The following is a 23,032-nucleotide window of genomic DNA, read 5'->3' on the forward strand; positions in this document are numbered from 1 at the left end:
GACATGTTGCTAATGCTATTTAATATATAATTTATGTGGTATAACCACTTTCTGTATAAGCAAAAAAGTTTCAAAGTTGGAAAAATGCATTTTTTCACAATTTTTCACGTTGTTTTTTTTTCCATAAATATTCATTATAAATATCGACTCCATTTTACCAGAAATGTGAAGTACAATATGTGACGAGAAAACAATTTAAGAATCAGCCGGATAGGTAAAAGCATTCCAAAGTTATTAATGACTAAAGTGACACAGGTCATTTTCATAAAATTTGTCTTTGTCATTAAGGCCATTTCAGGCTCTGTCCTTAAGGGGTTAACTGTGATCAATGTGTGAGTTGCGGTAGTGTAATAGATTTACTCAAGGTCCTATGTAAAACCACACACAACACATCATGGTATCCGCTCAGTGTTTTGTTTTTTTTGTTTTTTTTAAATATAATAAAAATATGCTTGTAAAGTGTGCTGTCATGGTGGGGGCTTTTTTGCCTTTTTGGAAGTTAGATGTATACTGTATATAGTTATAACTGATACTGTGACGTGGATAGAAAGCAAATAATTATAGTCAATTAGAAAATCTTTAACAAACTAGGCCCGGATTTATCAATCTGAGACCAGAACTATCTCATTTGACCAATCACAGCTCAGCCTGCATTTTACCAGAGGAGAAGTCTGGCCAACATGAAAAATCACCCACAGACAGGGGGAATATAATAAAGAAACTCTATTTACCCTTCCCCATGCCAATACGGCGCTACCTTACCACTCATGGACACCTGCTGGCCTCCTGGATCTCCTGCTCCAGCGCCATCATGACTCGCTTAGCCAGTCAGTGACTGGGGCGGGACACCGCTGTGATCGCTGACTGGCTGAGCAGGAAATTCATCAGCTGGGTCCGGTTTCTTTTCTGGAATTGTGACAACACCACAACCTGTGAGTAAATGAGTTCAGGCGGCAGTCAGTGAGCTGCCCCTGCCTGCAGCCAATTTATCTTTTTGGCCAGAGTTCCCCTTTAAGATGAGCTGTGATTGGCTGCTTTGGACCCCTACCAATGCAGTCTGCCTTTACAAAAACATTCATGAAAAAATAGGTCACTCTAAGAGCTGACTGATACACGATTGGTCCCGTAATAGACTGCTGCAACAAATCAGTTCCTGAAAATCCCTATAGTTAGCATCACAACAACTTGAACTGGAGACCACATAAAATGGGGTCACGAAGTATTGCGGTGCATAGTGCATGAAAGTCGCCAATGCTCTGCTGGCTCAATACTTGACCGAACCTGATTTGCCATTCAAATCAGCCCAAAATCTGGGCACCCCTAAGAGCTTTTTGGCATTGGCGGCATGGCTGAGCAGGGAAGTTGTTTAAAATAACAGTATCTATACATCTATGTTCTACCTTGTTTTTCTGTAGTGCTGAACAGGTGTTCATATTTCCCTCCCTTTTCTGATGTATCACAACCAAATAGTTTCTAGGTTGTGGTAAAAACCTAATACAATCCTTATCTGAATGCACTTGTGGCTCGGAGCTTCTTGTGTTTCATTATTTGTTTAGCAATATCAATAACCACATTTAGTTCAAGAGAACACATTTTGGAAAACTGTAACGTCAGAAGCTTTAATGCAGCGTAATATATATATGATATGTGATCACTGATGTGATATGGGATCATTCATGTGATAAGTGATCACTGCTCATTAATAGTCTTCAACCACATGCTTGATCCAGTCGTAATAGATGCAGACTTTGGTGTAGACGCCAGGATATCCAGTTTGCGCACAGCCTCTCCCCCAAGATACCACTCCATATAGTTCTCCATTGCAGATCAGAGGTCCACCAGAATCCCCCTGCAAATATTTATAATTGTGATATATAATATAATAAACCTACATGTATTGAGTTCTACATTTGCGGTATCGAGTCTGTATTGCATGTGATTAAAGGACATTGTTTGGAGTGTTGTGGTTGTCTTGTATGTAGCCTTTTAGGGGTGTGAAGGTGTCATCACCAAGCAAAGGCACCATTTTTAATCACCTTTACACATTTACAATACCAATAATTTATTTTGGGTACTTAATTTTCCTTAAGGGTGCGTTCACACCTACAGGATCCGCAGCAGATTTGATGGTGCAGATTTGATGCTGTGTTCAGTTATTTAAATGAAATTTGCTGCGGATCTGCTGCGGATCCGTAGCAGAAAATACGATGCGGATCCGGTAAGTGTGAACACACCCTTAAGGAGATGGCTGGCGCCGGAATTTTTTTTTCAAAAGAGTCAGTAAGGAGTTGGCTCGGCCTATCTACATGCACCTACCTCTCTGGCTTCAGCGCCGGGGTCTGCAGTTGGCCCCTCCGGTTCCCGGTCCATAGTTCCTAGTTGTGACGTGTCAGCCCCACTCAGCCAGTCAGCGGCCGAGGCGGGAACCGGAGGGGCCGACAGTTCTGGAGCCATGGAGGTAGGTGTACATAGTTAGGTTCAGCCACCTCCTCTCCTGGTTGTTTTGTCAAGCAGCGGACATCTCCTTTAACATTACCAACATCTAGAATACTTTCAAACATCCCCCCAAAAAGTCTAAATGTTATGTTCCTTATTATACCTCAGACCTACTGAAACATAACAAACTGAGCCCTAAATTATGGAAACGACCATCAATTACACAGAAATGGCTTTATTTCAAATGAAGAAGACTTCACCACTTTATAGTTCTGTTCATGGGACCATCTCACTAAACAATGGGAGTGTAAGATGGCACGCCATAGGGATCTATAGTCATCAAAGATGGTGACACTAAGGAGGATTTAGTTGTAGAGGCAGATAGATTCACAATCACTTTACGGGTGCAGATCCGGTATGTGTGTGAAGGCACCCTATGAAGGTCTGGAATTGGGTGAACAAGTGAATTTTTAAACCTGAGTTTATATATTCAGAAAACTGATAATTTAGCATCGATTGGGATCCATTATTGGATCAATTAAATAGAAAATACCCTGTACTTTCACCTCTCACTCCTCTGCCACTGCTGCTTTCTCTCTGTCAGTTTCCAGCTGTACTGTACTTCCTTGTTGCACAAGGACCTTTCCGCTCTGCCAATTACTGATTGGCTGATCAGGAAGGTCCTTGTGTGGCAACAGACATAAGGACGGGCAAAGAAGATCAATGCGGAGATAGCAACAGGGTTGGGGAAACAGAAAGGTGAGTATATATATTTTTTTTTATTAGCACAGATAGAAATAAAATTATTATTAAATTGTTATAAATTGTTAGATTATCAGATTACCAGGAATTTGAGCCTATCAGATTCGGGATTATTGGGAGTACTCAGTGTGTATTAACATCAGTTCAGAATATTTTACACTAAAATCAAGTAAGAGCATTAGTCTTTCACTGTGACTGTACAGTGTCATGAACTCTATACGGTAGGGGAACCTTACCACAGAACTTCATAGATTGATGCAATGAGAAAAAGTAACTTGTCATATTCACAAATTCAGAATAAGAATTCCCACGGTCTGACCCAACTGATGACTGATATCACATTGCAGTTTAGTGTAGGACGTGTCAGACTGTGTCCTCATTGTCTCTTATGTGAGAGCAGCTCTTACATTAAAGAATCAGTCACTAGTCACGTCACTAAACAGCATTTACTCTTCTGTGGCAGCAAACTGTTGTGAAGCATGCTGGGAGTTGTAGTTTTACAACTGTTGGGGACTAACACCTAAGTCCATGAAAGTATTAAGATATGGATATCCTTTGAATGGATATGGAGCACCGGGGTGCAGAACATACCAGACAACCCCTTTAAGCTAGATGGCTTACAACTAAATGCATCTTGGTGTCATTGCGTAGTATTAGTATGTAGTAGAATAATGAAGAATAATGGTGCGTTTACACGTAACGATAATTGCCCCGATCGTACGATTAACAATGTCGGAGTAACAATTTTTTTCATAACGAGCAGCGTTTAGACGGTACGATATATCATACGGAAAATTCGTTTTGCGATCGTTTTGCGAACTCTTAAGCCTATCTCACACATTGGTTAAATCGGCGAATGACTGTTCACACGGAACGATTTGCGAATTTTTTACGAACGACAATTTGATAACATGTTGAAAGATCAAAATGAGCGATGTATCGTTTGCTGCGTTTACACGTACGATTATCGTTCGAATTCGATCGTTATCGCGCAAATTCGTACGATAATCGTTACGTGTAAACGCACCATTAGTCCATATAATTAAGATAAGCCATTTCTATACTTGCCTGGCATGAGTCCTTCCCTCCCTCTACGTAACCGGCACAGAACATATTACTGGTGATTTGGTTGGGATAAGAGGATTTGCAGCTTGATTCCGACAGAACCGTAACATCCAAACATTGTAGTGCAGTGTCCCAGAACATGCAGACTACTACTCCTATTATGGCCATTTCTATTGCTGTGTCAATGCCTGTTCTGGTAAGTGTTTGCACTGCAACTGCTGCTGGTTTTCCCCTAGTATTCTCTGGTATTGTGCATTTTGTACAGTGGTATGCAAGGCTGTTGATCACGTGACCTGTAACCATGGTTCCTCCAATGGCCGACTAGCTCTGGCCAGGAGCAACCATGTGACCTCCCACTTCCTGCTGACAAGTTAGTCTTCCCCCTGCTTCCAAGCAAGGAGGTTGTGTGGTTCTATCCTCTCCCACAGAAGAGTGACTAAGTCTGCTGCTATATTCCAGTCTTCGGCTGTTTCTGCCTGCTCAAGTGACCGGATTCTTTTCTCTCATCTGGGTGTCATTCCGATATCTCTCCTCATCGCTGCAAGGATTCACAGCAAGTATTATTCTCAAGCTAATCCACCCAGCAACGCTATTCCTCTCATACTCCTACTCCCATCATCCGGCACGTATTCTCACAGCCTATGCAGCACCACTCCTGCTTTATTTGTCAAAGCCTGCTATATACCCGGTTGCATCCGGACAGAACTGTTGCTACTAGTTACCTCATCTATAATAAAACCGCTGTTACTGAACCCTGGCATTGGTGTCCACTAACTGGTGCCCTGACTAGGTGCAGCGAAGAATCGCGTGCCCATCATCACCCGCAGATTCCACAGACCGGCCCTACAGCTGTGCTGCCCTCAGGCCTATACCGTGACAAGTATAACCCCTGCAGCTGCCCCGGTCATTGCCCGCTCATAACACCAGCACTGCGGAAGTGGCCCCCAGGGGCCAGGGCATCGCATTTTTGGCGTCACGAACAGGATGCAGACTGTGTTGTGCCAACTGTCAGTGTCCCCAGAACTGTACTGCTAATCCCCCCAGAGGCTTTGCTATTGCCGCGCTGCGGCCTGCTAAGGGGTCAAGTCAGCCGGTGACGCACTGTCTTCGCGCGCGCGCGCGCTCCGCCCCGGCCCTGCAGTATCCAAGCCTCTGTTGCAGGAGGGAAGGAGATTGTGCCCGGACCGCCGGAAGTGTTGATGCTGACTTCCGCCCTATTCCTCTCCGGTCCCGGACACCCTGCCTATCGGTGCCTGCTGTTCCCGCAAGCTCTCCTCGCCCCTACTTTCTTCCAGGCGCCTTACACCAGAACCCCTCGTCATGTCCACCGGCCATCACAGTGACTCTGACGGGTCCGGCAGTTCGCCGACGGCCCGAAGAAGGCTTCCCGCGGCTCCCGTTGCTATGGCTACCGCAGCGGTCCCATTCTTCATTGGGCCCAACAATCTTCCCAGTTATAAAGGAGAACCCCACACGTTGGCTGATTTCAAGGAAAAAATTTCCCGCACCCTTGAACTTGTCTCACTCTCTCCCACTCAGCAGGTGCAGTTGCTGCTAGGACAACTTGAGGGTCCCGCTGCCGAGGAGGTGCGGTCATGGCCAGCTACGGAGAAAGCTAATGTACAACAGATCCTGACCCGGCTGAGTAAAGAATTTGAGGTACAGTCACCCACGGAGGTCCGCCTTAAGTTTTATGACCGACGACAAAGGCCAGGTGAGACCCTCAGAGACTATGCACTAGCACTCCAATCTGCCTACCGGGCCCTGAGACAGGTTGATACCATAGACCCCTCGGCTGTGGAGAGTATGATCACTGACCGCTTCATAGAGGGGGTGGACTCTAGACTCATCCAGAGCCAACTGCGTATGCTAGCTGCCCAAAACCCTACAATGCCTTTCCTGGACTTCAAGACTCTGGCTCTGAGGGTGGTTGGCATTGACAATCCCTGTGCCGGCTGTACTCCAGGTTCGGATTGCCCGGATCCGGTGGGACCTATACCCCCACCTCCAGTGCCCACTATGGTTCCACCAGTTTCCGCTATACAAGCTGCCCAACAGTCTATCCCGGCTAATTCACCAGCGATCCCTGCTCTCCTTACGCAAGTGGTTGACTCTCTCTGCCAAGCCCTAAGGGGGCTACAAGGGGCCTATCCAACACCTCCACCACCACAGGACCCCTGCCCTGAGTATTCAGTTCCTGATCGGCCTCCTCCACCGAGACTTAGATCCCCTGAGCGCCCCTATTGCCGCCACTGTAGGCGACATGGACACTACCGCTCTCAGTGCTATCAGTTAAACGGGCTACCCCTGGGTCCGAGGGCCAACACCCAGGAGGTCGAGATCCAGGCCCGCAGGAAGCACAGTGGTTCTCAAGGTTCCTCTCACAATGCCCGCATGTGACTCTCTGGGTGGACGGAGTCCCCCTGGAGGCTCTGGTAGATACAGGTTCCCAGGTTACCACTATCCCGAGGCATGTGTTTGAAGAACATTGGGATCTGAGAACCCTAGGTCCAGTTGAGAAATACCGTCTGAAACTTATTGCTAGTAATGGTCGTCCTATTGTGCAACTAGGTTACTGGGAACCCACTGTCTGCATAGGGAAGCGGGAGCTAGCGCGTCAGGGTATCATTGTTACTGAGGCTCAGGGAGATAGTGGGACCGTGGTATTAGGCATGAATATTATCCGTCATGTATTCACTGAAGTGTTGGATGCCTTGAATGCCTCTATGTCTTGTGCTATGTCTCCTCAGTACAGGCAAGCCGTTCAGAAGACCATAAAGGTGCTCGCCGCTCAGCGGAAATTTGCCAATCCTCGAGGAGAAATCTGCCGTGTCCGCACTAGAGATGCTCGTCCGATCACCATCCCAGCTAACAGTGAGTTCCTCATCTGGTGCAGGGTCCGTCCAGGCCTCAACAATGCTGATTATGTGGCCCTTCTGGATGCTATTGAAATTGAGGGGCAACCTCTTGTCAGGGCCGCTAGAAGCCTGGTGACCGTCTCCAATGGTCAGGTCCCTGTCCGTCTGGTGAACCTTGGAGACTCCTCAGCTGACCTGCCCAAGTTCACCACCGTGGCCATGTTATACCAACTCGATCCTGAGGACATCATCTGTGAGGAGACCATCGCCTATCAGAGTTCCATCTGTGGCACTCAAAGGGACTCAAACAGGGCTCTCGCCCCTTGGTGGGATGAACTCCATATTGGCGATGCCAATACCCCACTTGAATACCTCCACGGCATCCTCAAGGTGGCCAAAAGGTATCACGAGGCCTTCAGCAAACACTCCCTCGATTTCGGGAAGACCAACCTGGTCCAGCATCGGATCAACACTGGGGACCATTTGCCTATCAAAGAGAAACATCGGCCAATCCCTCCTGCCAGCTATCAGCAGGTCAAGAAACTGCTCAAGGAGATGAAAGACTCTAACGTTATCCAAGAAAGTCAGAGTCCGTGGGCTGCCCCTATTGTCCTCGTGAGGAAGAAAGACGGTAACATCCGGTTCTGCGTGGATTATAGGAAGATAAACACAATCACCCACAAGGATGCCTATCCTTTGCCCCGGATCGAAGAGTCTATTGCTGCTTTGGGGTCAGCCGCCTACTTCTCCACCTTGGACCTCACCAGTGGGTACTGGCAGGTGCCCATGGCACCCGAAGACCGTGAGAAGACGGCCTTCACCACCCCCATGGGACTATTCGAATTCACCAGCATGCCCTTCGGTCTGTGCAACGCCCCCGCTACCTTCCAGCGGTTGATGGAAAGGTGTCTCGGCCATCTCAACTTTCAGAGTGTCCTGCTCTACCTAGATGATGTGATTGTCTATTCACGTACCTACGAAGATCACGTCCATCATCTGGCTGAAGTGTTCCAGGTCCTAATCGATCACGGCCTGAAAATCAAGCCTTCCAAGTGCCACCTTCTCAAACCCCAAGTGAACTATCTGGGGCATGTTGTGAGTGCTGAGGGGATACAACCCGATCCAGAGAAGATCTCGGCTGTGGAACACTGGGATACCCCTAAGACCGTCAAGGAGGTGAGAAGTTTTCTGGGATTTGCCGGCTATTACCGCCGCTTCATTCCCCACTTTGCCCAAGTGGCCGAGCCCCTCAATGAGTTACTCCGGGGTTGCCCTCGAGAAAGCTACAACCGACGGCTCCCCGTCGAGTGGTCCGAACGGCAGGAGGTTGCCTTTCAAACCCTGAAACGCCTGTTGACTACGCCTCCTATCCTGGCCTACCCAGACTATAACCTTCCTTTCCGGCTCTACACGGACGCCAGCTTCCAAGGCCTGGGAGCTGTGCTGTCCCAGGTTCAAGATGGCCAAGAGAGAGTTGTAGCTTATGCCAGCCGGAGTCTTCGGGGCGCTGAAAAGAACGACAACAATTATAGCTCCTTCAAGTTGGAGTTACTAGCCCTAGTGTGGGCCGTCACCGAAAAGTTCAAGGACTACCTGGCTGCCACCCCTGTTACCATCTATACGGATAACAACCCGTTGGCGCATCTCAACACTGCTCGGCTGGGCGCCCTGGAACAGCGGTGGGCTTCTCGACTGGCCAATTTCCAGTTTGAAATTAAGTACCGCAGTGGCAAGGCTAACGTCAATGCAGACCTCCTGTCCCGACTACCCAAGGGCGAAGAGGCCCCAGAGGACAGCGATTGGGAAGATGTAGAAATGCCTCCCTTCTACCAAAGGTTCGCTACCCAGAGTGCTATTGATGCAGCTAGGCCTGAAACGCCTTCGCCTCCACCTAGGGCCCCGCAAGACTTGGCCAGGTGGCAGACCATCCAGGAAGAGTCCCGCGTCCTGGGGGAGATCTATGACTACCTCTCTACTGGTCGGGTCCCCATGCGGATAAAGAGGCCCTATCCTGATGTCGAGCTAAGGCGACTCTGGAGGCAAAGAAAGAGGCTCTTCCTACAGAAGGGACTGATCCTGCGGAACTCTCTTGACCCGGTCTCCGGGGAGAGGTGTCACCAGATCCTCATTCCCCGACGAGACGCTAAGATGGTGCTAGATGCCTACCATGACCGGTCCGGTCATTTCGGGGTACACAAGACGGAGGCCACTATCCGACAGCGGTTCTACTGGATCGGGATGAGGGCTGACATCGAGAACTGGTGTGCCGAGTGCCCTGCCTGTAATATCTCCAAAGCTGGGGGAAGAGAAGTCAGGGCCCCTTTGCATCCAATCACCTCCCACCGGCCGAATCAGCTAGTCGCCCTGGACCATGTGAAGCTAGCCCCTACAAGATGCGGGTATACCTACGCCCTCACCATGGTTGACCACTACTCCAAGTGGGTAGTCGTGGTACCTGTCAGGGACTTGACCGCCAAGACCACTGCTCTTACTTTTTACAAGGAGTACGTAAAGCACTATGGGTGCCCAGAGTCTCTGCTGACGGACCGGGGTCCGGCCTTCGAGTCGCAACTTTTCCAGGAGCTGTGTGCCTACCATGAATGTAAGAAGCTCCGCACCACGGCCTATCACCCTCAAGGGAATGGTCTGTGTGAAAAAGTTAACCAGGTCTTTATCAACATGCTCCGAACGGCTTCAGTGACCAAGAGAGTAGAGTGGCCCCACTTGTTGGATGAACTAGTGGAGATCTATAACAATACCACTCATTGTTCCACTGGCTACTCCCCGTTCTACCTGATGTTCGGCCGCCAAGGCCAACTTCCTCAGGACCGTGCTCTTGGAGTCCAAGCTCCTGACACCTTCAACCCCCTACCTGAAACTGACTGGGTTCGGGAACATCAGAGGAGAATCCAGGATGCCCGGGAAATTGTTGACCGGAGGATGGGGGAGGCTCAGCAGCGCCAAGAGGATGCCTACAACCTAAGGGCGAATGCCACACCACTACAAGTGGGGGATAAAGTTTGGCTAAAGAAATATCATCGCTCTCACAAACTTGAAAGCCTTTGGGAGCCTGAGCCCTATGTCATCTCCTCTATCCCTTACCCAGAGACTGATGTGTATGAAGTCAAAAAGCCTGGGCTAGCCCCACAGACGGTGCATCGGAATAGGATAAAACGTTGCACTAAGGAGGACCTACAGGGCCTTACAGCACCGTGTCCGGTACCTGCATCCACGCCTCCGGCTCCCCCAGCAGCTCCAGCTAAACCTCTCTCTCTGGAAGAAATGTTCCAAGTTGAACCGTTCCTCATGGCCGTAGGCTATCCAGCATTCCCTGTACCCGTTCCAGCGGTTTCTCCACTTCCAATTGTGCCTCCAACGACTCCATCTCTACAACCAGACACTGGGGGTGATCTTCCACCGGTACCTGCACCAATCACTGTTGAAGAGGATCCTCCGCTGAGACGGTCTGAGCGCTCTACCAGAGGAATTCCTCCACTTCGCTACAGAGACCAGAGCCCTTAAACTGTTTTGTTGTCTAACTGTTTTGTTCCAGTTCCTGCAACGTTCAAGGTTCGTGCCTGGTTCTCCTGACCAAGTTCCCTGTACTAACCAGCCATGAGCTGATGGACACTTACAATAACAAAAGGTTCTCTAGTGCCTGTCCCAGAGCCTTTTACATGGACGATGTCTAATTGCCTAAAAGAGACTCTACCTAACAGAGACACTTAACCCCTTCCTTCCTAATGCACTTTCCTGTGATTGTGTGTTCCACACAGGGTATTATTGCACTTATTTCATTATTGCACTTATTGTACTATTGCATTCCAGTGTTATCAGAGTCATTTGTATTTCCTCCTCTGAGTAAGCACAAGGTTACATAGATTGCCTCAGAGTAGAGCGCCTCTTTTGTAAAACAGTATATTTTCCAGTGTCTAAGTCAGATAGCTCCTCCTCTGAGTAAGAGAAGTCAGTTTACATATACCTCAGAGAAAGTCCAGTTTATGTAGGAGTGTATTTTCTCATCCAGTCTCAGTATTGTGTATTATTATCGTATCTATAGCTGGAAAGATTTAGTTGAACCAGTTTGTATGTAGATTTTTCTCAGATTTTCATTCAGATTTTTCTCAAATTTTCATTCAGATTCATGTGAGCCAGTTCTCCTCAAGACCTCGCAGTATTTGTTGTCTGTTGTGTTTCCCTTCCTTTTGTTTCCAGTATTTGTTCACCTCTGTCTTGTCCCAACATAGTAGTTATCACACATAGTCATACCTAACCTTCACACTTGTCCATACATATCGCACCTTGGATACCTTTTCGTGTGTTTGGCCTGTGGAGTGCTTGTGTGTGTGATTGAGTGGTATGAAAGGGAGCTCCCCATGTATGTTTGCTTTTATTATTTTGTTCTTTTCTCTTCCAGGTATCCAAGACACTACTCAGACACGCCAAGATAGTACACAGGTCTTCACAGTTCTCCTCCAGTAGGGTAACACATTTAACAGAAAACCTACTGTCTAACTGGCTGGAATATTGAGGGTCCCCCGCCAGCAGTTAAGTTGTCCTGGCTTACACGTCAGATGGTTCACGCACTAGCTACCTGGTCGCCAGAGTACGTTAGGCACCCCTAGGTGAAGTCCTGCCACTAGGGTTACTCATTCTCTCTCTCTTCACACCTGTGCCTTGGGCGTGGGAAACACACACCTCATCACACTCACTCTCATCATTCATTCCTGTTGTTTGATTGTCCAGTCTATTCATGTTTGCTGCCTTCTAGATTCGCCGAGGTCGGCTCAAATTTGCTAGGGAGGTATGCAGTGTCCCAGAACATGCAGACTACTACTCCTATTATGGCCATTTCTATTGCTGTGTCAATGCCTGTTCTGGTAAGTGTTTGCACTGCAACTGCTGCTGGTTTTCCCCTAGTATTCTCTGGTATTGTGCATTTTGTACAGTGGTATGCAAGGCTGTTTATCGCAGTAGGTTTTCTGGATACTGAACTGCAAAAACATAAAACATTTGCCACAGTTACACCTTCTAATACAAAGGGAATTGGGTAAAGTCTTTTTCAGGGTGGAGCCCGCATTTATCAAAAATTAAGATCATCCGGCCGGTAGCACAGTATGATCTTCTCTGACAGCGGCCTATATGTGACCGGGTCACAGAACGGCCGGTGTCTTACGCCATGTGAACATGGCCTTAAAGTGAATCTGTCACCCCCTGACTGACAACCTACCAAGCTGGTGGCACCACTTGCTCAATGTAGAAAAAAAAAAAGAAAACATTCAGAGCATACTTTTGTTGTCTGTGTCTTTCACATCATTATTAGGTCTTATGGTCACAGCTTATGAGCCATTATTACTATTAATCAAATACATGTAAAAAAAAATTTTTATCTTTATCTCTACCTATTTTTTTTTTCTAACAAAACTGTTTCTTTATGAGTAATAAAACCAACAACTCAAGACATGTGTGATGTGTAAACTACTATGTATGTGTTTTTCTTGTGGTTGACAAACCCTACAGATTTCAGAAAACATACATACTCATAGCTCTTATAGATGTCTGGATACCACATCACATCTGTAATGAAAATCTTTAATTACTTCTTACCTCCCCCTTAGGCTATGTTCACACTACGTATATGTCCGGCCGGGGATTAAACTCCAGCCGGGGATTTACGTAAGTTGCGGCCAGCTACGTACGGTCTGCGAACTTACGCCCATAGTCTACTTACGATTTCTGAGCGCCCTACGTAGCGATCTGACAGCGGTCTTTTACTTGGAAATCTTCAGCTAGCCCCGGACACCCCACAGGACCTTTTGGATCATCAAAGAAAAGTGCAAAAATGAAGATATCACCACTCCGTACGGGACCGCATGTTACGCTACGGGCATAAGTTACGTCATTTTCGTCCTCAAACAATGGTCTGGTTCATTTTTTACGGCGCCGCGTACGATCCTGGCGTAAGTTCTTACGTAGTGTGAACTGTGCAGCCGTAGATTGTATACTTTCCATTGTACGCAAACTACGTAAATCTCCGGCCGCTTATTCACGGAACGCGATACGTCTGGAAACTTACGTAGTGTGAACATAGCCTTAAAGTGTACTAATCTGAGCTGTGACCTGACTTTCCCATTAAAGAAGAAGTTAGGTAATTTATAAAATTGGTCAGTCACCTGGGGCAGGGGGGGGGGCATAATAAACAATCATTACTCACCTCTCCTTATGCCTTTGCAGCGCTCTCTTGCCGCTCTGCAACCCCAGCCGGGCTCCGGGATCTCCTTTGACTGCAACATCACAACCCAGTTGTGGATGGACACCACTCCAGTCACTGATTGGCTGATGGGCAATCCATCAGCTTGTTTGGGTATTTTCCCTGAGTCGTGACAACATCGGAACTCCAGGAAAATGCCTTCTGGTGGTAGTCCCAGGGCATGTGGCGCGACACTTTGGGGGCATGGGGAGAGGTAAGTAGTAGAGATGAGTGGACCGGGTTCGGGTTTGAGTCGATCCGAACCCGAACCATCGGCATTTGATTAGCGGTGGCTGCTGAACTTGGATAAAACTCTAAGGCCCCGTTCCCACTGAGCAAAAGTAGCAGAATTGTCCGCCGCGGAATGCCGATAGCCTCCCGCTCATAATGGGAGTCTATGTTCATTCTTCAGCGCATACAGAGCAGGAGCGCACGCCTCCCATAGACTCCCATTATGAGCGGGAGGCTAACTGCATTCTGCGGCGGACAATTCCGTCGTGGAATTCCGCTACTTTTGCTCAGTGGGAACGGGGCCTAAGGTTGTCTGGAAAACATGGATACAGCCAATGACTATATCCATGTTTTCCACATAGCCTTAGGGCTTTATCCAAGTTCAGCAGCCACCGCTAATCAAATGCCGAAAGTTCGGGTTCAGATTGACTCGAGCATGCTCCAGGTTCGCTCATCTCTAGTAAGTAGTAATTGTTTATTATGTTCCCCCCTGTCAGCTGACAAATTTAAAAAATTAGCCAGACTTCACCTTTAAATGAGTCTTTTACCCTTTTTAAGCATCAAAATTGTTTAACAAACCTGTTCAGCATAACAAATGTCTATGGCCTATAGAACTGAACATTGGGCAATTCACTGCATTAACGTTAAAGGAATGTTCCATTACTTTAATAAATATAGATTGTACATAAAGGGTGTTTCTTTGTTGCAGCAGTGTAAACAACAAAGATGCTATACTTATCTCCCACACTCCACCACCACTGTCAGGTTTTCTGAACAACAAGTGATCGTCTTTTTCTTTCTTGTGATGACATTTTATACTCGCCAGAACTACCAGCTCAGACCAGTGATTGGCAGAATGGGAACAAAATATCATTGGAAGGAGGAATAAGAGGACAGAAGAGGAAACCAGAAGTGTTGACTGCAACAGTGGTGGTGGAGTGAGGGAAATGAGTATAGTATCTTTTTATTTTATTTTTTTCTACTCTACAGTGTGAACAACCCCTTTAGGCTGGCAGCACATATCAAGTAGCTTTTTGCCTACAGGGAGAGTTGGGAAACACAATAAACTGCTGGCTGATCGAGCGAAAATTGGCAGGTTTGGCCAACTTTAAATGGGCTCTGCCCGCATGCAAATACATCAGGGTTGTCCAGAGTTATATATTAATGACAACTATCAATTTTTTTCAATCTATAAGAGATGAAAATTATAGAAAGCTTACCGTCGTCTGTCCTCAGATTACCCCAGCCTGACACCAGGCACCGGCTTCCCTCAGTTGGACAACTACTGGCAATAGGGATAGGTTGGACATATTTGTTAAACTGTGCCGGCTCTGCTAGCTTGACCATCATAAAATCATGATCCATATAGTACTGGCTGTAGTAGAAGTACTGATAAGCCTTCTCCACCTGGATGTGTTGCTCGGAGCCCTCTTCCTTTGATGTATCATGTTCTCCAAGATGAGCAATTAAGTACTTGGGTCTACAGAAAGAAGACAAGGAAAGTCACATCAGGACAAGATGTTACGTGTGGTCTTGTTGTCTTATTTACAATCACATCTCTTGCTTTGCTCATACATTTGTGTTGTCCGCCACATCTATTCTTCATGTCATGGGCATGAATTAAATCTGATGGATCCCATTGTAATTCCATGGTACCCTCCAGATTTGGTAGGATCCATTAGAACGTACGGAACTTATTCTGGTTCTGGTGAATGTCCAGGATGGCTGTTGTATAATGTGGATCTACAGAACTTACTGCTTGTAGCAATGCGCTGCTGAGATGATCCATCGTTCGGTGATCAGGGATCCACCACACCAGCGGTTTCCATTGTAGGTGAAATAAACTTGCCACGGCTGGGAATGTGGAGCACAGTCGTAGCCATTTATGATCTTGTCGTCATCATCCAGAGGAGCAGCCACTGAAAGGTAACCATTAATCTCATCGTACACAGATGTAATATGGCTTCATTATACAGAGCAGTATAGAGAAATATTAAAGGGGTTATCCAGTGCTACAAAAACATGGCCACTTTCCCCCCTCTCTTATCTCCAGTTCTGGTGTGGTTTGCAATTAAGCTCCATTTACTTCAATGGAACTAAGTTTGAAACCCCACCCAATCTGGAGACAAGAGAGGGGGGAAAGTGCCAAAGTTTTTGTAGCGTTAGATAACCCCTTTAGGGTGTGTTCACACCTACAGGATCCGCAGATTAGATGGTGCAGATTTGATGCTGTGTTCAGTTATTTAAATAAAATCTGCTGCGGATTCGGTAAGTGGCTATATTGTACCCATGCCACTTATTTTACATGGCGGTGTAATATTTTTTTTTTTCAGGTTCACGTAGAGTTGTCGCATGCTTTCTCAGACACCATATGTATGTTGGTGTTCTTTCTTAGAGGCAAAACTTCTAAGGGAACACAGCTTATACCGGAATATTGTAAAGGTTCTGTATCCATTCATTACCATAGAGGCTTCATGTACAGGGGTTTAAAGGGTTTTTCTGAGCATACACACAATAGGCCAACATAGTCTGATTTTGGCTCCCTTCATTGAATAGTGGTGGCACCAGGATACTGCAGCATAGCTCCCATTCACTTTAATGGGAGCTGTGCTGCAGTAACAAGGCACCACCACAACACAATGAATGGAGTCGAATGCTTCTGCCGGTTAATTGTGTATGTTCTTGAGCAGCTGAATGACAAAGGTGCTGGGTGTTAGCACCCAACAGATTAGACAATGATGGCCTATCGAAGCGATAATTCTCCCAATCGATTGTTTAACAATTTTGAAACAACAATTTGGTTTTTAGAACGATCAGCATTTAGACGAATAAATTGTTAGAAAAATTTGTTAAAAAAATTGTTATTGCGATGGTTTTTAAGATCGCTTAAGCCTATCTCACACATAGGCTGAAACTTTGAAAGACTGTTTACATGAAGCGATCTGCAAACTTTTAGCGAACGACCAACGATGATTTGAGAACATGTTGAAAGATCTCAATGAACGATTTTTCACTCATCGCCTGATTGTTCGCTGTGTTTACACCAGCCGATTATTGCTCAAATACGATGGTTATTGGGAAAATTCGAACGATAACACTGGCCAACAAATTTTCAAAAGTTGTTTGGTTCCGAAATAAAGTTAGGCATTTCTTCATGATTTTTATGTGCTGAATTCAAATATCACAAGGAAAAATGTTAATTGTCTCTGGTTTCTATGATATGGAAGAGTTCTCGTGTTACTGTTTTGTGAATTGTATAGAATACAGTATAATAGCCTACAGATTTATTACTTCTGCAATCGTAAGGATGCAAGTTTACTGTTCATGAAATATATTCATAGGAAACTTAGTTCATCTGAAATCAACTACAATTTACTAAGAATTTTTACAAATTAATTATGTTTATTGAACTCTGGAATGTAGGTCCTTATTCAATGGCTTCTCAGTGCAAGCATCGATGGGTTCCATTGAGGCTAGGTTCACACTGCGTTTTTGCAATCCGTTTTTATCATCAATTTTTTGCAAAAAGAAAAAAAAAAAAAGGATGAAAAGAAACGGATGCATTTGTGTGCATCTGTTTTGATCCATTTCTCTATTGACTTCCATTGTAAAAACAGAAACGGATCCGTTTTGATCCGTTTTTTTTTTTTTTTTATAATGGAAGTCAATGGAAGAACGAATGCACACAAATGCATACTTTTTTTCATCTTTTTCTTGCAAAAAAAACGGATTTCAAAAACGCAGTGTGAACCTAGCCTTACCCTGATACCTTTTTTCCATATTGGTCATACTAAGATGATGCAATATACCAGTTGATGATGCAATACTGATGATGGAAACTTTTCCTAATATTGTATCACAGGCTGTGAGAAGTATAGAAAGTACGTCTATATCTTGAAAATTAGAGCCAATTTCAAAATTTTAACATCATTTTCGATTTCAGCACCCCAAAATTAGTTAGGATCAACTGTTTTCATATCGGAACGATTTTGGCCGTTGACCAGTGTAATCGTTCCTTGTAAACTCACCATATGGATAAACCATCAATGTTAAATGTCCAGGTGGGGACTAGATGAATGTAGGCAATCATCAGAACACTAAGTCACAACACTAAGAGGCATGAAGACCCCTTGTTTCTGCAGAAACTTATAGAAATCTCACCAATTTAGGGGTCTTTACCTTTGGGAAAAGTTCACTTTAAGAACCATGGCCTATTAGAGTGGGTTCCTAAGGCATTAAAGGGGTTATCCAGCGCTACAAAAACATGGCCACTTTTCCCCCTCTCTTGTCTCCAGATAGGGTGTGGTTTCAAACTCAGTTCCATTGAAGTAAATGGAGCTTAATTGCAACCACACCTGGAGACAAGAGAGGGGGAAAAGTGGCCTTGTTTTTGTGGCGCTGGATAACCCCTTTAATATAAGGCAAGGAGATTATGGATAAAGAATATGGTGTCAGGATCTTTTTGTAGAGATCACCTCTACATTACCCATGAACATGCTACAGATTTAGGCTGGGTTCACACTGCGTTTTTGCAATCTGTCTTTTTCATCCATTTTTTGCAAAAAACGGATGCATTTGTGTCCATCAGTTTTGATTGTAAAAAAAAAAAAACGGATCAAAATGGATCCGGGTTTTTTTTAGGGACACAAAAACGTAGCCGACACTACTTTTGTGTCCGTTAAAAAAAACGGATCCGTTTTGATCCGTTTTTTTTGCAATGGAAGTCAATGGAAAAACGGATCAAAATGGATGCACACTAATGCATCCGTTTTTTGCAAAAAAACGGATGAAAAAAAAAACGGAATGCAAAAACGATGTGTGAACCCAGCCTTATAGAGACAAAGACATTGAGATATGTTTATGGTTATTACCTGCAACCCCTAGGAAGATCAGCACCCAGAGAGATCGCATATTGAGCTGGTGGTAACTCTGCCTTGATATATTGGACGTGTGTGAGAGCTCTAGAGCCAGCTGGGGGAGTCATTTATAGGACCATTAGGACGTAACACCTTGTTCATTCACATGAATCATATCCAGACACCTGCAAGTTCTCATATTAACTAAATATACCACCCAAGGTGCAATCGCTAGGACCCATATCTCTAAATGTGAAAGCTATTTGTACACATTTGGCTCATTGAATAGTCATGGCTATATATAGACTTGGAGGAGACTCCTAGTTAAAAAAAAAATAATAAAAATTCCAAGTTGGTATAAATAAACCCATATAAAGCAATGGAAATATACAAAGATAAATCAATGGATGTGATGTAATGTGACCATGGGCCTGGAGGCAATGTTGGCCCAGTATTTGCTTAACCCCGAAATCATTGATGCACAGATGTCCGGGTCAAATTGAAGCAATGTTCCTCCCCGCCTTCTAAGAGCCATAGCGTTTTTATTTTTCCACCTACAGGGCTGGTTGAGGTGTCATTTTTTTTTTGCAACATGATCTCTAGTTTTCATTGATATCATATTGGTGCAAGAGATTGTTTTTTATAAAAAAAAAATTCTAATTTATCTTTTTAAAAATCAGCAATTGCGTATTTTTTTTCCACTTTTTATTTACACTGATCACCGTGCTAGAACAATATTGTTATATTTTAATAGATCGGACAATTCTGCACACTACAATATGTTATATGTTTACTTTTTGTATTTTGTTAATATGTTTATTTGTATAATGGGAAAGGGGGTAATATAAATCATTATTGGGGCATTTTATCAGGGAATTTTTAAAATATGTTTTAAAACTTTTCTTCCTTTTTTTTTTTTTTTTTGAGGGACTTATATATGTAACACTTTGATTGCATATACTGATCTATGCTATGCCATAGCACAGCATTGATCAGTATTATCAACGATCTGTACATAGAGTCTGCCTGAGAGCAGACTCTATGAAGAGATGGACGATCAGACAGGGCAGAGGTAAGTGGCTGAACCCCACCTGTCGGTACAAGTGATCAGGACCCCCACAGCCATGCCCAATCCTTCCTGATCAGTCAGTGTGCAACGCAGCATTTACTGGGGTTAATGACAGGCAGCTGCGGGAGCATGGCTGCCTGTCATTAGCTCTGGAGCCGGCCACAGTGATGTGTTCGAGACCGCTCCAATGCTTACAATTAAAGCCCCTTCAGTCTAGGAACGTACATGTGCATTCCTACTGCAGGGGGCATGTGCAGTAAGAACGTATATATACGGATTGTGGACGTGAAGGGGTTAAACAAGTTGCTTGCTGTGGTTTGTAAAGGTTCCCATAAAGCATTGGTACATATCTATGGGCAAGACAGATATGGTGTACATAACCAAGGGCTTCCTCATGTCATCAGGATGCAAAATGTCAAAACTTTTCAGTGGTTCCTGCAAACTTTGTAAAGACATAGGGACATGGGCAGTGACTTAGGAGTGCAGACCTCTCATTTAAAAAGGGATCAACTCTTGGGTTTGGATAAGGTCGGTGCACCCTATGTGGACCCTCACTACCAAAGTACTTATAACTCTTCTTTTATGTTGTCTATACGTCTGCCTGAGCAAGTTACAGGTTCTTTGTTGGACCGCTTCTCTTTGGGGGATACCGGCTGTACAGAGGTTTCTTTTAGTCAGGGTGGGTGAGGATAGAACGCAGATTAGGATTAAACTGGGGTATGGAGTTTAAATGAGCTCTATAAAAGGGGAACTATCAGCAGGTTAGACCAACCTTACTGCTGATATGTCCCTATTGCACAGGAGGCGTAGAGGAGCAAGGTATGTCTTTTACCTTCCTCCTCGGCACTGTTCTAGTGAACTTTGCCATTCACTCCATGGCCCAGTAAGACTGTTTAGAGAACTGGGGTGCCAATAGGTGCACTGCCCCACCCCCATAGCACCGATCCGCCCCCAGCCAGCCCACCCCTTGTAATGACCACTCAATATTGGAGGTGGGCTGGATCATCGCGAGGAGGCGGGGCAGTGCTCCTGATGGTCTGTGGAGTGCACGACTAAGTGCATGGGAACAGTGCTGAGGGTGAAATTAAGAGTCAAACCTTCCTCCTTGGCATTTGCTGTGGAATAGGAACATATGAGCAGGTTCGATTTGTCTAATCGGATGATAGTTCCCCTTTAATTTGCAGAGATATGTCAAAAGTTTTACAGGTAGGGGTCTGAGTACAAGCTACACAACTGCCAGTGTTAATCTACAGGGGGGGGGGGGGGTTCTCTCCCTTCTCTCTCTGTGACCGGGCAAACCTTTTAATAGGTCTCTATGACATTTCAAATGTTTATTAAAGGGACATGTACAGTTTAAATGGACACTGTTGTTACCAGTTAATAATATTTAATCAGCAGGGTGATATACTCCGACTGCAATTTACTTCATTTATATTTTTGCCTGTTTTCTATATGAAATACAATGCTATTAATTTGGCCACTAGGTGTCTCACTTACTGGAAAACTGCAGTCAAGGTTCTGTCACTAAGGCCATTTGTCTTAAGTAACAGCAAAAAAAGAGACCAAATGCAGGAAGTGATGCCAGGTGGCCCAGTGAAGATGAATGCTGATTGGCCAGAAGCTGTACACTGTAAACTAACTGATGTAAGGCCCCGCCCACCGTCTCAGAGGAAAAAGCAGAAGCACAATGAGGCACTAAACGGACCGCTTGATAGTAAGGCAAGCATTAACTATATATTTGCTGGGGGTTTTATTTTTTATATGTCATGACAAGTATACTTTAAGGATCCCAGGTGGGCCAAGACTCAGAAGGCAATTGTATGTTCTCAACTTTCATTATAGAGCATGTCCCACCACAACAATTGTGCCACCTGTAGAAAGTTGATAGCAATGAGCTGAATGTGCAAGTTTCAATAGGGTTTATTACTGTGTCAGGGCCCCCATCATGTATTGATTAGTGATGAGCGAATAGTGAAATATTCGAATATTCGATATTCGTACGAATATCTCTTGAATATTCGAATATTCGATCCCATTAAAGTCAATGGGAACAAGTATTCGATTATTGAAAAACACCTATTCGACCACTTGGAGGTAAAAACCGGAAGTTGGGGGATTTGAACGCTTATCGAATATTTATCAAATATTCGGCGAACTATTCGATAATATTCGATAGATCGAATACCTTACTATTCGATCCAATATCTATTCGATCGAACAGTATTCGCTCATCACTAGTATTGATATGTGCTTACATAATAACAATGTACCATCATGAACGTATGACCTTCTGTGTGGAAACCGCAAAGAACATGAAGGACACTATGAGCAAGAATGAAACACGTCAAGTATAAAGTCTTTTTTTCCAGAGCTTATGAAACCAGATACTGAACCGGATAATAAAGAGAACGTAAATAGAACCAATCTAGTCATGCGTGAGTAACCCTTTGATGTCTGACGATGATTGTGCCTTACTATGCGAAGTCAATTATTGTTACCGTACAACTACTTAATGAAAAGTGCTTCTACCCCCTGGGCTGCATCTAAGGCATCTAGGTGTACAGATCCTGACTATTTGCTAGAACAAACAGAGAGAAGCTTGCAGCCAAGTGCTTCCCTCCCCACACCTACATTAAGTCTGTTTGTCTCAGTCACATGCACAGAGCTGGGTAGGGAACACACTCACTGCGCACTTCTGGCTTGGTATAGCAATCAGTCAGGGTCTGAGAAAACAACAGACTGCGACTGAACAAAACTTTTGGCAAAAATTTTAAGTTCCGAGTTAAAGGGGTAATCCAACATAAAACTAACTCGTCCCCGACTTTAATGCCCCCTGGGGATCCCGGCCCGCTGCTCCTTTGTTTTAAATAGAGACACAGTTATAGCACATAGTGTTTATATATATATCTATTTAAAGGGGTTATCCAGCGCTACAAAAACATGGCCACTTTCTTCCAGAGACAGCCCCACTCTTGTCTCCAGCTTGGGCGGGGTTTTTCTGCTCAGTTCCATTGAAGTGAATGGAGGTTAATTGCAAACCGCACCTGAACTGGAGACAACAGTCATGTTGTCTCTGAAAGAAAGTGGCCATGTTTTTGTAGCACTGGATAACTCCTTTAAATTCAGCCAGGCCTCTCACTTACTGCCTGAGTATCAGTTCTTATATCCTACCTCCAGCCTGTTATATACACCTATAGATTCCCTCCATTTCCCTGGATTTTGTCTATTGCCTTGGTCTTCGGACTATTGCTGTCATGTGTATTTTTGGTTTTGACTTCTGGCCTAAACCCCAACTCTACCTTTGTATGTTTCTTCCGGATTGTCACACCTGATTGATACTCTGGTTCTGACCAATAGCTCTCTCTAAATACTCTCCAGTTCCATGCATTCTGTTCCAACCCAATAATCCAGATATCCAATCACAATTAATCAATGGAGCTGCATACTACATAGAATCATACATAATATATTTCTAAAAAACCAACACCTGTAATGATAAAAAGAC

At 44.9% G+C, this 23,032-nt stretch overlaps 1 protein-coding gene across 1 annotated transcript; it reads right to left on the minus strand.

Annotated features, from left to right (window-relative positions):
* Positions 1–1,605: 1,605 nt before the first annotated feature.
* LOC138769002 (trypsin-3-like) lies at positions 1,606–18,580 on the minus strand. Its single transcript, XM_069947145.1, has 6 exons — positions 18,474–18,580; positions 15,359–15,521; positions 14,823–15,082; positions 12,095–12,115; positions 4,267–4,382; positions 1,606–1,849 (listed from the first exon to the last, which is right to left on the minus strand). The coding sequence occupies exons 1-6, from the start codon at positions 18,511–18,513 to the stop codon at positions 1,700–1,702; spliced, it is 750 nt and encodes a 249-aa protein (XP_069803246.1). The 5' UTR covers positions 18,514–18,580; the 3' UTR covers positions 1,606–1,699.
* Between the last annotated feature and the right edge of the window lie 4,452 nt (positions 18,581–23,032).

This window comes from Dendropsophus ebraccatus, chromosome 12 (genome assembly GCF_027789765.1).
Source record: "Dendropsophus ebraccatus isolate aDenEbr1 chromosome 12, aDenEbr1.pat, whole genome shotgun sequence".
NCBI classification, from domain to species: domain Eukaryota; kingdom Metazoa; phylum Chordata; class Amphibia; order Anura; family Hylidae; genus Dendropsophus; species Dendropsophus ebraccatus.

Bases quoted from the DNA above. Each gene is read 5' to 3' on its own strand.
- LOC138769002 (XM_069947145.1), bottom strand. From the start codon at position 18,513: ATGCGATCTCTCTGGGTGCTGATCTTCCTAGGGGTTGCAG. The intron at 15,522-18,473 runs GTAATAACCATA...GTTACCTTTCAG, and splicing joins GATCTTCCTAGGGGTTGCAG to TGGCTGCTCCTCTGGATGAT. The intron at 4,383-12,094 runs TGCGATAAACAG...ACACTGCACTAC, and splicing joins TCAGTATCCAGAAAACCTAC to AATGTTTGGATGTTACGGTT.